The 13,604-nt window shown below is 64.7% G+C and overlaps 1 protein-coding gene across 4 annotated transcripts in view; it reads right to left on the bottom strand.

Annotated features, from left to right (window-relative positions):
* Positions 1-115: 115 nt before the first annotated feature.
* The window catches only part of LOC116444187 (dedicator of cytokinesis protein 2-like), a 45,599-nt gene continuing 32,110 nt past the window's right edge, over positions 116-13,604 (bottom strand). For all 4 annotated transcript variants that reach the window (XM_032109364.1, XM_032109365.1, XM_032109366.1 and 1 more), the window contains exons 29-53: positions 8,917-9,015; positions 8,706-8,800; positions 8,354-8,432; positions 8,136-8,236; positions 7,927-7,985; positions 7,617-7,765; positions 7,362-7,447; positions 6,723-6,879; positions 6,322-6,362; positions 6,057-6,147; positions 5,854-5,973; positions 5,204-5,293; positions 4,978-5,082; positions 4,337-4,478; positions 4,071-4,152; positions 3,893-3,977; positions 3,582-3,668; positions 3,200-3,376; positions 2,991-3,074; positions 2,766-2,903; positions 2,352-2,437; positions 1,776-1,926; positions 1,412-1,520; positions 921-1,054; positions 116-848 (exon numbers count right to left, since the gene is read on the bottom strand). In XM_032109364.1, coding sequence (XP_031965255.1) covers positions 759-848; positions 921-1,054; positions 1,412-1,520; positions 1,776-1,926; positions 2,352-2,437; positions 2,766-2,903; positions 2,991-3,074; positions 3,200-3,376; positions 3,582-3,668; positions 3,893-3,977; positions 4,071-4,152; positions 4,337-4,478; positions 4,978-5,082; positions 5,204-5,293; positions 5,854-5,973; positions 6,057-6,147; positions 6,322-6,362; positions 6,723-6,879; positions 7,362-7,447; positions 7,617-7,765; positions 7,927-7,985; positions 8,136-8,236; positions 8,354-8,432; positions 8,706-8,800; positions 8,917-9,015 — 2,637 coding nt within the window. In that variant the 3' untranslated portion in view covers positions 116-758. The remainder of the gene's footprint in view (positions 849-920; positions 1,055-1,411; positions 1,521-1,775; positions 1,927-2,351; positions 2,438-2,765; positions 2,904-2,990; positions 3,075-3,199; positions 3,377-3,581; positions 3,669-3,892; positions 3,978-4,070; positions 4,153-4,336; positions 4,479-4,977; positions 5,083-5,203; positions 5,294-5,853; positions 5,974-6,056; positions 6,148-6,321; positions 6,363-6,722; positions 6,880-7,361; positions 7,448-7,616; positions 7,766-7,926; positions 7,986-8,135; positions 8,237-8,353; positions 8,433-8,705; positions 8,801-8,916; positions 9,016-13,604) is intronic.

The raw sequence follows: 13,604 nt of genomic DNA, 5'->3' as shown, positions 1-13,604 counted from the left end.
CAGCAGGAGGGTGAGTGCCTGTGCTTTGGGGTGGTGCCAGCTGGGGATGGGCCCCTGGCTGGGCTGTGGGCGAGCAGGGGTGGGTGCTGGGGCTCACACGGGTGCTCAGCCCCCATGCAGGTGCCTGGCTGAGGCATTTGCCCTTTATTAGCTGTAGCTGCAGTGCAGAGGCAGGAGCTGAGCATGGCATGGCCAGTCAGGGCAGTGACACCTGCCTGGTGCAGGTGGCAGGTGTGGGCAGGAGAGGTGGCACTGCAGAGCGTGAGGCTGCCAGGGCCCATGTGCACACCCGTGCAGTCTGGACCAGGAATGTGTCTTGGTGCTGAAGGATGGGGTGGGCAGCCAAGGAGCAGGAGCTGTCCCGTGAGTGGGGAGCAGGAATCGCCCAGAAATGCCACCAGGGAGATCGCTGGTTCTCTCCCTGTCATGGTGCAGTCCATGGGCAGCTCGGTCCTCGTGGCTGGGAGGGGCTGCATGTGTGGGAGCTCAGCACAGCTCCAGTGGCATAGGAAGCATGCAGGGCCAGGTGGGTCCCAGCCCCAGGGGACATCGGGAGGGTGGCAATAGCCAGAGTTGGCAGGACACAAGGTGGCAGTGCACAGTGGGAGTCCCGTGGCCATGCAGGATGCTCCAGGTGGCAGTGCTGCAAGAGGTGCTCCAGCAGGTGAGAATTAAGCAGGGCCGTGGGTCCAGCAGCTGGCTGGGCACTCTGGGCAGGGGTGGCCCCTGTGGACACTGCAGCTGCAGGTGGCATCGGGTCAGAGCTGTGACAGTCGCTTGGACTTGGGTGGTGGCAGCGGCGGTGACTTGGGGCTTTTGTTCCCATCCACTGTTGGAGATGTGGATACCTGCGAGCAGAGAGGGACGTGAGGGGTGGTGGGACTGGGGGCCAGGGCCAGCCAGTGCCTCCCCTCCCGTACCTTCCCTCCTGCTGCAGCATCGCTCTGCTCCAGGAACGTCTCGTACACCGCAGGGCTGAACTTGCGGGGCAGTGGCGGGAGCTTGCTGGCGCTTTTCACACGGCCACCAAAGCCAGTGGGAGACAGGGACGACCCTGTGCAGGCAGGAGGGGTGGGATGGAGGCTCAGCCGTCCCCAAGGCTGTTGGGGCCAGCATTCCTGCCTACGGGACTGTGGCAGTGCTGGGCAGAGGGGACAGAGGTGCCATGGAATGTGAGCCCAGCCAGGAGCAGGGAGCTGGTTCCCACCAGGAACAGCTCTTGGCACCAAGACCCGGTGGCACAAGGTCCAGGATCAATGGCTACAGCCCCACAGGGAGTGTTCAGCAGGGGTGCTCCCACTCTGTGCCACCATGAGGGGCACAGAGGCATATGCTAGGGCTGCTGTGGGAGGGCACAGCCCTGCTCATGGGGCTGTAGGGACTCCCAGGAAGGTGGCCTGGCAGGTTGTACCTGCAGTGCGGGGCTGAGCACCAGCAGCAGCTCGGCTCGGTGGGGGCTGTTTCCCATCAGAGCTCAGGCTGCTCTCACTGATGTTGCAGGAGAGTCTCCACTTCTCGTCCTGGGATACAGAGGAGAGGCTCAGCACCTCAGGTGCCAGGCAGCCCTGCAGCCCTGGGTCTCCAGCCTTGTGCCCTTCCAGCCCCTGCTCCTGCCCTCCCTGCAGCAGGGGCTGCCACCAGCCCCCCGAGGGGTCCCATCTGGGCGGGGGGCTGGTGCTGTGGGCAGGACCAGGGGCTCTGGTCAGGTGCAGCAGGACACCCAGGGGAGTGCAAGCAGGGCACCAGGGAGGCACTAGGGCTGTGCTGAGCATCACCTTGGGCTCTGGCAGCTCCGAGATGGACTGGCGTGGGTCCTGCCGCCGGGGCCCGAAGATGGAGCTTGAGCGGTTCTCCCTGCGCTCGTTCCTGTGGTCCTCGCTCTCAGAGGGGCGGGGGGCAGGCTTTGGGGTCGGGGGTGCCTCTGTGCTGTGGGGTGACTAAGACAGGTGAGGGACAGCAGGGGAGGGAGGAGCAGGGCTATGCCATGGACCAGCTGGAGCATCATTAGGAGCAGCTGCACTCAGCCAGGTACCAGCACCGTCCATGGCAGAGCTCCACAGGAGAGGTTTGGGGGACAAGAGTGGATGGCTCAGGTGACAGCAGTGTCCAGGTGAGCCTGGGAGCTGCACATGGGGTGTCTCCCCTCCATGCCCCTCATAGGGACAGGGCCACCGTGGTGGCCTGGCAGGATGGACCCCTGAGATGCACTTGGCACAAAGGGAAGGTGGAAGGGCAGAGGACTGGGGAGGTGGGAGAGAAGCACCTGGGGCAGAGGAGAGTGAGGAGGGCTCAGCAGGGAGGGCTGAGGGTGGTGAGAGGGGACAACCAGCACTCTCCACCACAGCACTTGCCTGGCTCCAGTGTGGCTCAGCCGGTCCCAGTCAGGTACCCAGGCTATGGACCGGGGTCGTCCGCTCCGCCGGTCCTCAAAGAACATCTGAGACGCAGTCAGGAGGGATGAGAGAGCAGAGCCTCCCCAGCCCATCCCTGGGCTCCACCAAGGCCAGCAGTGCCCTCTCTGACCGCTTCTGCGTCAGCGCCAGCCACCCCCAGCAGTGCTGTGCTCCCTCCTGGGGCAGGCAGGGACCCCGAGGTCCCCCATGCGCAGTGCCCCTCACCCTGTTCCTGCCCCGGCTGTGGCCTCAGCCAGCTGCTCCCTGCTGCCCCACACCTGCGTTGGCTTGTCCAGTGTCACCCCCATGGTGCCAGGCACTGCCTGTGCCCCCCAGCCGTGCCTGCCCCATGCCCACTGCCGTGGCACTCACCATCTCCCGCATCCCATACTGACTCTCCACCTTGGCCCGCAGCTGCTCGAAACATTGCTCCATGCGCTCGTGGAAGGGCCGCAGGTCCTCTGTCACCTTCTGCCCATGGATCCGGATGCCCTCTGCCAGCAGCGGGATCTGCGGAAGAACAGGGACTTTTGGGGCTCCCTGGGACGGGGGACACCAGGGAAGCTGTTCCTGCCAGACGGATGCTGCGCCTGTTACCTGCCAGGCGATCAGGTCCTTCAGCTTCTCGATGTTCACTCCATCCTCAGGGTGCTCCTGGATGTAGGACTCCTGGAAAAAAGCCTGCAACGACCCTCCTCAGCTCCACTGCTGGCCCAGCTCCACAAAGGCTGGGGATGGCAGAATGGTGCCAGTGCCAGTCCTGGCTGTGCCCAGCCGGCCCCAACACAGCCCCTGGGTGTCCTCACCTTCTCATACTTGACGAAGCCACCCATGACAGCAGGGTCCACGATGCCATTGAGCAGCATGGAGAGAGGGTTAATGGGCAAGCTGGGGTCGTTCTGGTGCCGGTTGATCTCGCTCATGATTTTCTCATTGGTTTTCATCATGGTCTCAATGGCGTTTTGCAGGGGGGAGATGACGATCTGTGCACAGAGAGGGGTCAGCGCTTGCTGGCACAGCCACCTGCCCCTCCTCGTTAGGGCTGGCAGGGTGGGCTCTCCCCACCCCACTGGAGGGACTTCTGGGGCTGCACATGTCACCCCATGAAGCCCCTCAGACCTGGCAGGGCTGGGGCTGTGCCCACCAGGACCCTGGGAGAGCCCTGCTGCCCCCCAGCCTCCTCCTCACCGTCTCAGTGGAGGTCACAACGAACCAGCGCAGGATGCCGGGCAGGGGATAGGCTGTCCTGAAGGTTGTCCGCTCAATCCACATGTTCTGTGGGAAGAGCAGCAGTCACCCCCCACCCTCTTCCCATCACCCTGGGTCACCCCTGGCTGTCCCATGGCGTGGAGAGCTCCCACCTCCGTGGGCACAGGACTACCACCTTCCCTATCCCAGGGCCCCCCGTCTCTCCTCTGGACCCTTAGCTCCTTGCAGGGCCCCCCCAGCTCTCCTGTCCCTCCCTGCGGGGGGTCCTGGCAGCCCCTCCCAGCACTCACTGCAAATTCGTTGTCCGGATCGCTCGGGCCCCTCTTGAAGGGCCGTGAGTAGCTGAACCTCTGGATGTGGTTGGCTTTGTAGAAGCTGTGGGGAGGGAAGGGGCAGAGATGGGAGAGGACCTCCACTGTGTCCCACCCACACGGAGCAGAGCAGGGACTCCCTGAGCTGGACACTCACTTGGTGATCTGCTCAGGGATGCTCTGGCCTTTGAGCCGGATCTTGGCTTCCTCTGCCGGCTGCACGGTGAAGCACTGGATGTCTGTGTGAGTGAAGGAGCCATGGGCACGCACTGGGGGAGGACGGGGCTGCTGGGGAGAGGGGCTCCAGGGCCCCGAGGGGTGAACCCCAGGGGTACAGAGAGGCACTGCAGGAATTCCTGCATGGAGAGCAATGGACAGGGACCGAGCCACCCTCCCAGCCCCATCCCTGTACACAGAGGATACACTGCCCTGGGGAGTCGGTGATGTCCTGGCCAGGGGGTGATGTGCTCTTCAGCTTCTCAGCATTGGGGAAGGGGCTCAGCAGCTGCATCTCAAAGTCCTCACGCCGCTCATACTCCTTGCCCCGGTAGATGAAGACTTTGTTCTGCAGGGGAGGAAGGTGACAGCTCATCCCACTGCCACAGAGCAGGGCCAGCGAGGCCCAGAGAACTGGGGTGCTGGTGCTGGTGAGGCTGAACCCCCTGCCAAGCAGGAGACACCCCCCCTCTAGAAAAAAATATCCCCCCAAACCCAGAAACTAGAGGAAAAAGGAAGCAGGCACATGGAGAATCAGGACTGGTGCCAGCCAAGCAATGTCACTAAGGACAAATCCTGCCTGACAAATTCAGTGGCTTCTATAAGGACGTGGCAGCATGGAGGGATGCGGGGAGAGTGACTGGACTTGTGCAAACCATCTGACCTTTTCCCCAGGACACACATCTCCAGGACAGACGTGGAGGGGACAGATGCTGAGTAAGGAATGGGCTCGATGATGACACTCAGAGTTGTGGTCCACAGCTCCACACCCAGGTGGACACCAGTGAGGAGTGGGTTTCCTCGGGTGCAGAGGTGGCAGGTGTGGAGCTGCTCCTGGTTCTGCTTACCCGGAGGAAGGTGGGGAAGCCCTGCCCATAGTACCCCACGGCAAAGTAGTCCGGGCTGGGCCGCAGCACCTTCAGGATCTTCTCATAGAACTTGGCTTCTCGTTGCTGCAGGGGAGAGGGGTAGGATGAGGGCAGGATGGGGCCCTGAAGACCCCCCCATTCCCCCCAGATCATCCCTGCCATCCTGCCCTGCCAGCAGCCACCCCAACCCCAGCCAGGCACCCACCAGGATGTCACTCAGCATTTCATAGTCGAACACGTGGCTCTCGTACTGCTCCGCCAGCTCCTTGCAGATGTGGATGGCCTCCTCCCACATCTGGAGAAGAGAGGGGCCAAGACAGGGCCCCCCGGTGCAGGGTGAGCTGGGGAAGGGGGCACCAGGGATTTCCAGCAGAGACCACCCTGCCTGTGGGGGCACCTGCACCCCTGCACGCCATGAGGAGGGGGACAGGGCTCTCCTGTGGGGACTGGTGGTCCAGTGGGCAGCAGCAGGACTTGGCTTCCCACCATCTCCAGTCATGGAGCCCCCCAGCCCACCCCATCAAGCCTTTGTCCTGAGCTGTCTGAGCTGCTGGCCCCTGGCAGTACAAGGACTGGGCTGGGATGCGATGGGACAGGATGAGATAGGGAAAAGGGACACACACAAAGGACAGTGGCTGTGGGGTGAACCATCCAGCCCAGGCTCACTGCAGGGCAGCTCCAGCCCCACTGCAGCAGTGGGGAGAGTGAGGGGCTGTGCTGAGGGTGAGGTCTGGGAGCTTGGAACAGGGGACAGTGGTGGCAAGGGGGCCAGGCTTGCTCTAAGCCAGCCCAGCTCCCTGCAGCTGCGAGGGCTCAGAGGCTGCAGGGTCTGTAGGGGCAGGTGGCCACACTCACCTTGCCCTGGTCGAAGTATTCAATGATCTGGTTGTACAGAGCCTCCTTCAGCTGGCGCTGGGTGTGCAGGTGGGGGCCGTGCGGGCCCGGCACGGGGGCCGCATTCGACTCCTCTGACCACTGCACAAGGGAACGGGGACGTGTCACACCATGCCCACAGGGCTGCCCACCCTCCACAGTCCCCCTGAGTCCCCCGTGCCCACCGTGAGCAGCCGGGCGTGCAGCAGCAGCGTGTAGGCTCCCTCCGTGTAGTTCTCGTAGCTGATGTGCAGATCCTTCAGCTTGTACAGGTACCTGGGAGTGACAGAGCCATGCGTGGGGAGTGACAGTCCCATGTGTGGGGCCTGACAGTTTGGAGGCAGAGCCCCATCACCCTGCCCCTCAGGCTGCTCTGCCACCCCCATCCCACTGGGACTGGTTGGGACACCCCACCCCAGGTGCTGCCGGTGTCCCCAGGGCTATGCTCACCTGATGTACATGGCCTGGCGGTCGATCTCCTTGTAGAAGTTCTGTGGAAGGGCAGACGAGGCTGTTTGAGTGGCCCCAGGGGTGGCACATGCCACAGCCCCCCACACTACCACCCTCTGGGTCGTGGTGCTGCCAGGACCATTCCCATGCAGGGATGGGGTTGCCACGGCCCTGGGGAGCTGCACGGTGACTCCCAAGGGACGTCGCTTCTGGCACCACGTGCACCCTATCTCTGCTGTGCCAGGGGCACCACTGGGATTTGGGGGGATGCAAGGACAAGCCCTTCCAGCCCAGGGGACCTGGGGAAGCATGGGAACAAGCCCTGGTTGCCCCAGGGAGCTGGGGACAGGGGGATGAGCCCTGCCAGCCTCAGGGAGCTGGAGCAGGGCACAAGCGCCCACCAGGAGGTTGACGGTGCAGCTCATGCTGTAGGTCTTGTTCTCGTCATTCATGACAGCCCGGTAGTCCAAGAGCCGCTCCAGGAGTTCGCTCACCAGCTTCACAAAGTCCTCTCCAGGCTTGGCCAGCTCAGGGTGGCTCTGGCAGCAGCTCAGCAGGCTGGGGAGGACAAGAGGACACGGGTCCCACTGCACAGCCAGCTCTGCAGTGCTCCCACCACTGCCCTGCTCAGCACAAGAGGGCAGGAGCAAAACCTGGGCAGAGCAGGGGCATCACCCGGGGCAGGAGTAATTCCTGGGCCAGGAATGACACCTGGGGCAGTGGCATCACCTGAGGCAGGGGTATCACTTAAGGCCTAGCGTAATTCCTGGGGCAGGACAAGGGTAATACCTAGGGCAGGGGCATCACTGGGGCAGAGGTGACAGCTGGGGCAGGCAGGGGCTGGCTGGCAGGGCCAGCAGAGGTGTGCAGGGATCACACAACGGTGCTCAGGCACCAGCCATCCTCCTCACTGGTCCCTTTCCCCCGTGGCACACTCCGGGCCAGGGCACAGCATGAGGAGGGATGGGAGGGCAGGCAATGGTGACAGCAAAGGGTCACGCCCTGGGGAGAAGGTGGCAGGGATGTCACTGCACACTCACATGCTCTTGAAAAGCTGCATGTACTGCTCGTCCCCCCGGCCACCCTCCACCTCGCTGTCCAGCCTGCGCAGGATCTCATCCTCAAACTGCGGAGAGGGGACGAGGATGGGCTGAGCTTGGAGCAGCCCCTCCTCAGAGACTGCCCGCAGAAAGGGGTCTGGTCCCCGTTCCCAGGCCACGCCACTCCCCTGGCGTGGGTGGTTCCCACGACATCCCACCCCATCCTGGTCCCCCAGCAGCAGCCTTGTCCCTCACCCGGCTGAAGCTCCCGGTGAGCCGGTGCTCGCAGAGCATCATGTCAAAGAAGATGGGGATGGTGGACCTGCGCAGCTCCGGCTCCGGCACCAGCGTCATCTCCAGGATGGGGCCCACCATGCCCGGGATGAACTCGATCTTGCGCTGGCCTGGGAGGACAGGGAGGGCTGCGGGGCAGATTCGCACCCACACAGGCTCCCATGCCCACACCAGTAACACCCCACTCCCCACAGCCACTCTGGGGACGGTGCTGATGGACATCAGCCCAAAGAGACCCAAAAATTCCCCATCACTCCACAGCGTGGCTCACCGAGGCTGTACCACATGTCCCGGATGGACGCTCCAATCGTGGCTCTCATGTCCCCATACCTGCCGGGACAGAGGTCAGTCAGCATTGCTCTGCAGCTCCGGGTGCAGCACAGCCCAGCTGGCTCATCCCAAAATCCCTGACCTCGTGCCATGGCGGCAGCCCAGGGCAGGGACCCGAGGTGTGGCCGGCTGGGCAGAGTGGGGACTCACTTGCCCAGGATGCTATTGCGCTTGGCGGGGGAGAAGTTCTCCAGCTGCAGGGACTCCTGCGTGAGGAAAGCCACGGCCAGGTGGAAATAGTTGTTCCAAAGCTGTGGTGGAAGCACAGGGATGAGTGCCAGCCTGGGTGGCACAGTGGGCTGGGGTCTGGGCTGGGTCCTTTCCTAATCCCCCTGGCCCAAACCAGGACTGAGGCAGTGCTCACCCACCTGCAGCTCGAAGTTGCTGTTGCTCAGGAACATCTCGGTCAAAGTTGTGGCAAAGTGGTTGATGGCACGCAGGAACTCCCTGGGGGTGAGAGGCCGTCGGTGCTGAGTGAGGGCAGCACCAGTGTGCCCACTGCCCAGCCTCGCGTGTCCACCATCCACATGCCCACCATCGTCCCACAGAGGGGTGGAGGTGGGAGGTCCTTTGTGCCCACCTCAGTGCAGCCAAACACTGTCCAGCGCACCAGTCCTGCACGTCCAGAGCCACGCTCCAAGTGTCCACCTGCCCTGAGGCATCCCAGGTGCTCACACCCAGCCCCAGTGTCCTCCTGCAGGTCCCTCCCCACGCCCTCACCGGTTCTGCACCATGTTCATCACCATCCAGTCACCGGGATACACCGTCTTCCCAATCAGGTCCTTGAAAAGGATAAAAGTCTCCATGAGGAAGTCCTGCAAGGGAGGGAGAGATGTCAGGAGCTGTGCTGGGCTGCAGTGCCCTCTGAGGGGAAGCAGTGAGGGAGGTGCTGGTGCCGGAGGGCGCGGTGTTGCCGTGGGGCAGCACTCACCATCAGCTCAGGCCGGGAGGGGAACGCCTGGATGTAGGTGCTGTAGTGGTCCTTGTCCATCTGGCTCAGGATGGCAGCCATGCAGGCCACGTAGTGGCTCTGGGAGAGAGGAACTGGTCAGGCCCTGCTGGGTCCTGCAGCCGGCACCATGGAACAGGACACTGTTCTTGTTCCTCCAGTCAGCTCATACCCTGGAGCCCCAACTGCCTTGGGGTCTGTTTGCCCCCTGCCCGCCCTGGTCCCTTCTTCCCCAGCTCCCCAGACCTCTTCTCCTGGCCCCTTCATGCCCAGTTCCCAGACTGTGTACCCCACTCCAGGGATGAGATGGCTCCTACACCCACCATGATGCTGGGAGAATGTAGGTACAACTACAGAGTGATGCTTAAGCACCTCTGTCATTTTTGGGGTAATTTAAGGCCATCTGTGGATGTAAGGGCATTTTGAAAATAGCAAGCAGGTTCTTCCTGGAGCGTCTCTGGTGAAGGGTCCCAAACAGAGCCCTTAGCTCCACTCCAGGAGGCTCCCAGCTTTGTAGCAAGAGGAGTGGAGTGTGCACGAGCGGGATGCTGCCCAGAAAGCTGTCCCAGAGGCACATCCGAGGCTGGAAACTGCGGGAAAAGGCAGCTATTTCTGCGGTAAGAGCATTGTCTGGTAGGCTCAGGAGCAGTGACGGCCCTGCCGTGCCCTGGTGTCACTGATGGAGCTTTGTGGGTGGCTTCAGGTGCCAGCCCTTCCGGGGATGCTGCCGTGCCCTGAGTCCTGTGAGGGCAGCACCGGGCGCTGGGCACCACTGCCCATCCCGGGTGCCACAGGCACCTTCCAGCCCTCGCAGATCTGGCACTGCCGGAGCTTCCTCCTGGATTCCGGCAGAGACGGAGCCCCACTGCAGCCCCAGGCCAGACCTTGCCAGCTACATGGAGACCAAAGCGGACTGTTCAGGGAAGGATGTGACTGATGCCGGTGACCAAGGGCTCCAGCTTCGCACCATCAGCCCCTGGGCAGCCCCGGGAGCTCCTCGGGATGGGGCATAGCCCACCGGGGACTGCTGTGGGGAAGAAACGTGCGGCCACGGCCAGCCCTGGCTACGAGCGGCTTTGAAGGGATTTCTCTTGTGGGCAGCAAACGGATCAAACCCCAACAGCTCCCGCGCCTTCGGGAATCCATGTGGTGCCACAGCCCCGCGGCCGCCCCGCCGAGAGCTGCCCGGCGCAGCAGCACCGGCACGCCGGGGGCACGCAGCGCCCGTCCGGTGCCGGGACCGAGGTTCCCCCGCTTCTCCTCCGAGCTCCACGGCTCCGGGTCTCGGCTCCCGGGCGCGCTCCCTTCCGCGGGGCTCCGCCCCCCGCCCCGCTCCGCCCCCGCCGGCTCCGCCCCGGTACCGGCGAGAGCGCGCCGCCCCGCCCCGCCCCGCTGAGCCCCGCCGCTGTCGGACCCGCGCCGCCGCCGCCGAGCACCAGGTACCGGGCGGGATGGGGAGGAGGCTCGGCCGGGGAGCGGGGCGGCGGCGGGACCGGGCGCTGCGGGCATCGGCCCGGCTGCGCCGGGCCGGTACTGGGACGCCGGGCAGCCCCGCGGCCGGGGCGTGGGAACCCCGGGGCCGGGAGCGGCGACGCGGTGCGGGGAGCCCCGAAACCGGGACTGCGTGGCGATGCGGGGACCCTGGGGGCGCGGGAGCGGTGCGGGTACCCTCGGCCCGCGGGATGCGCGGGGGCCGGCGGGGCTGGGGCTCGGAGCCGAGCTGGGCTGGCGAGGGGGATTCGCGGTGTCCCCGGGTCCCCGGGGGTCGCGGCACTTCCCTGTCCTCCCCTCCCCTGCCAACGCCGAGCAGGAGCTGCCCGGGGAACTGCGGGAGGCACGGGGAAGGTGGCACCGTGCACCCAGCATCCTACGGCAGGCACCGTGCGCCGGGCACCCCGCACCGAGCCCCCTACGCCGGTCACCCCGCACCGAGGTGGCCGCCGGCTGCCGTGGCGGGGGTCTCTGGGGGACAGAGCCGTGCTGGAACGGTGGCACGGTGTGCTGCCGAGGGAGCTGCATCTGTGGTGGTAGCTGCTGTGTTGGAGGGGTCGAAGACCCCCACGTCGTGCCGCGGTGCCGCAGCCTCGCCCTGTCCGCCGCGGCTCGTGGCCCCGCCGGTCGCCGGGTCGCTGCGTGCGGGAGCCGCTCTGGGGAGCGGCCAGGCGGGCTCATCTCCGCTCCCCCTCGTTAGGAACGCGTCCGTCAGCCGGGGCTGTGCCGGGTGACACACGCACACGCAGATCCAGGGATGTCACTTTCGGTACCGCGCGCCGCGGTGACGCCGGCCGGGGCTGGAGGGATTCAGCCCACGTTGCTCCCGGCAGCTCCCGGCGCCGCGCTCCGCGCCCAAGGCCTTGTGTCCGCCGGCGGGGCTCCGGGATGCGGGAGCGAACCCCAGGCAGTCCCGCGAAATGGGGATGCGCAGCTCCCGGGGTGCGCCCGTCCCTCCCGGGGTGCTCCGGTCCCGATCCTCCCCGCGGGAACGCACACGAACCCCGCTAGAGCTGCGGCTCCCGGCAGCGGTGCGGGAGGGGGGGCCGGAGGTCTCCGCGGAGCCGGTTTTGTGTTGGGAGCACGAGGTGGACACGTATGAGTAACCACCGGGCCCGGCTGTGCCAGCACGGGGACATACGGGGACATCGGTGTCAGCTGCTCGCTCTGAGGGGCACAGCGCGCTCAGTGCCAGCAGCAGCTCGCGGCGATCTCCACACTCGGCCCTTGCCGGGGGGTACGGGAATGACCCACTCGGCAGAGCCGCGGCGGCAGGGGACGCGGGGACCGCCGGCTGCGCTCCCTCCCTGCGGTGCTGCCCGAGGAGCGGGGCCGGGGGCCGTGGGGGGGAGACCCCCGGGCAGAGCCGGGCTGGGACTGGCACCTCCAGCCCTTCCCCGTGTCCCTTCTCCGCAGGGAGCATTTGTCCTTCCGGCGCGCTCGGAGGAGTGGGGTGGATTTCGTCGCAGAAGCTCCTTTGGACTGAGGTTGTCTTCTTCATAAATGATAATTATTGTAATTACTTAATAGCATGGTGGCATCCAGAGGCCACAGATAATTAGTGGGTCTATTCCCATCCCTGCTAACAACACTACTCCAGTCCCAAACAGTGCCGTGGGCAGAGCCTGCCTCGCGTGTTTGCTGAGATGCTCCGTGTGCTCCGGGCTGTTTGGTGGTGGGGAAACTGAGGCAGGAGGTGAAGGAAGACATTTGCTAATTCCCAAATTCCCCTGGTAGCCAGCGTTGTCTAAAGCGCATGGAGATAAAGAGGGGCAGGCTGCTCGATGGCATTGGGAATGCACTTAAAGGCAGGAATTTGTATTCTGGAAGGACGTTCTCAGTGCTGGGAGCTGCAGCTGCAGAGGCCATGCTGCTGGCTGCCAGCACCGTGGCCAGCGGGTGGTGGTGGGATGGGGGCTGCCCCAGGGGGTCCCTGCTCAGGGGCTGAGCCCCCTGAGCCTGGACCAGTGTGTGCAGGAGCAGCGCAGGAACTGCTGGGCAGTGAAGCCTTTCCAGCTTTTTCCAGAAGTGTGCCCTGGGGACAGTTGGTGCCTTCCTGATGCCATTTCTGGCCTGTGAGGGAGCCCACAGAACCCTGGTCTGCCAGGGTCCCCTGGCCCAGGCAGCTGCTTTGCACGCTGGGGCAGCTGAGCTCCAGATGGGTGCCTGAGCCCCTTCTCCAGAGGTGAGACATCCTCCCCAGAGAGTGCAGGGCTGTGGGGGTCTGCAGATGAGCTGGGTCTCCTGTGGCCAAAAGTCTCTGGGCTGTGTCCCACTTCCCTTGTCCTGTCACTGCTGCAGGATCAGCCTGTGCCGGAGATGCCGGCAGAGCCCTGGGCTTTGGTGCTGGGCACCAGCCGAGCTCTGTGGGCTGAATCTCCATCATAAGCGTCCTCCCAGGTCCATGCAGCCACACAGGGCATCTCCAGGGCTCGGAGGAGGATGGTCTTGCCCACACCCCATTCACTGGGAGGCAAGCAGCTGAGCAGGGTGTTCTTCCTCCTAGCATGGTCTCTCCTGCAGCCCCAGGGGTGGCACTGAACTGCAGTGCCAGCAGCAGCTCCAGGGATGCTCGCCTGCTCCTCCACGGATGCGGCCGAGGGAAGCCTCGGGACGTGGAACAAACTCCTCCTGAGCTGCTCCCGCTCCGCACGTGCTGTCTGCCCCGCTCTGCCCATGTTCCCCCGGGCGGGTCACTCTACCTCTTCATGTCTCATTAAAACAGTGATACCGATGCTTCTCTGCCTGGCAGAGAGGTGGGAACGCCAGCAGGTAGCACAGGGAACAGAGACACCACTGCCATGACAGCCGTATTAGCATCCACGGGAGACAGAGGAATAATTTGGCTTCTGCAGCTTCTGAAGGCTCGTGCAGAGGCTTTGTACTCCCGTCTCCCTGGCCGTGTGCAGCCTCCATCTGCAGCACCAGCACATCCGCAGTCGGAGGGAGCGATGGAAGCGGAGCTGGTGACCTCCGCGTGCCGGGAGGATGCCGCTCCTCCTTCCCCAGCCGATGGGATCCTTTCCATGGGCATGAGCCATGGCGCGTGCGGCCAGGCCAACCGGGAGCCTCGGTGGCCGCAGAGAGGAGACCGCGGGCTGGCCACGGGTGCTGGTGCCGTGGGGAGGTGGGTGGCGGGGCTCCCTGCCCCAGCTGGGTGCCAGAGCCTTCTCCTGGGC

The sequence above is a fragment of the Corvus moneduloides genome, chromosome 5 (assembly GCF_009650955.1).
Source record: "Corvus moneduloides isolate bCorMon1 chromosome 5, bCorMon1.pri, whole genome shotgun sequence".
Taxonomy (NCBI): domain Eukaryota; kingdom Metazoa; phylum Chordata; class Aves; order Passeriformes; family Corvidae; genus Corvus; species Corvus moneduloides.
Note: the sequence above shows the minus strand (reverse complement) of the source record. Positions and strands in the feature narration are given on the sequence as shown.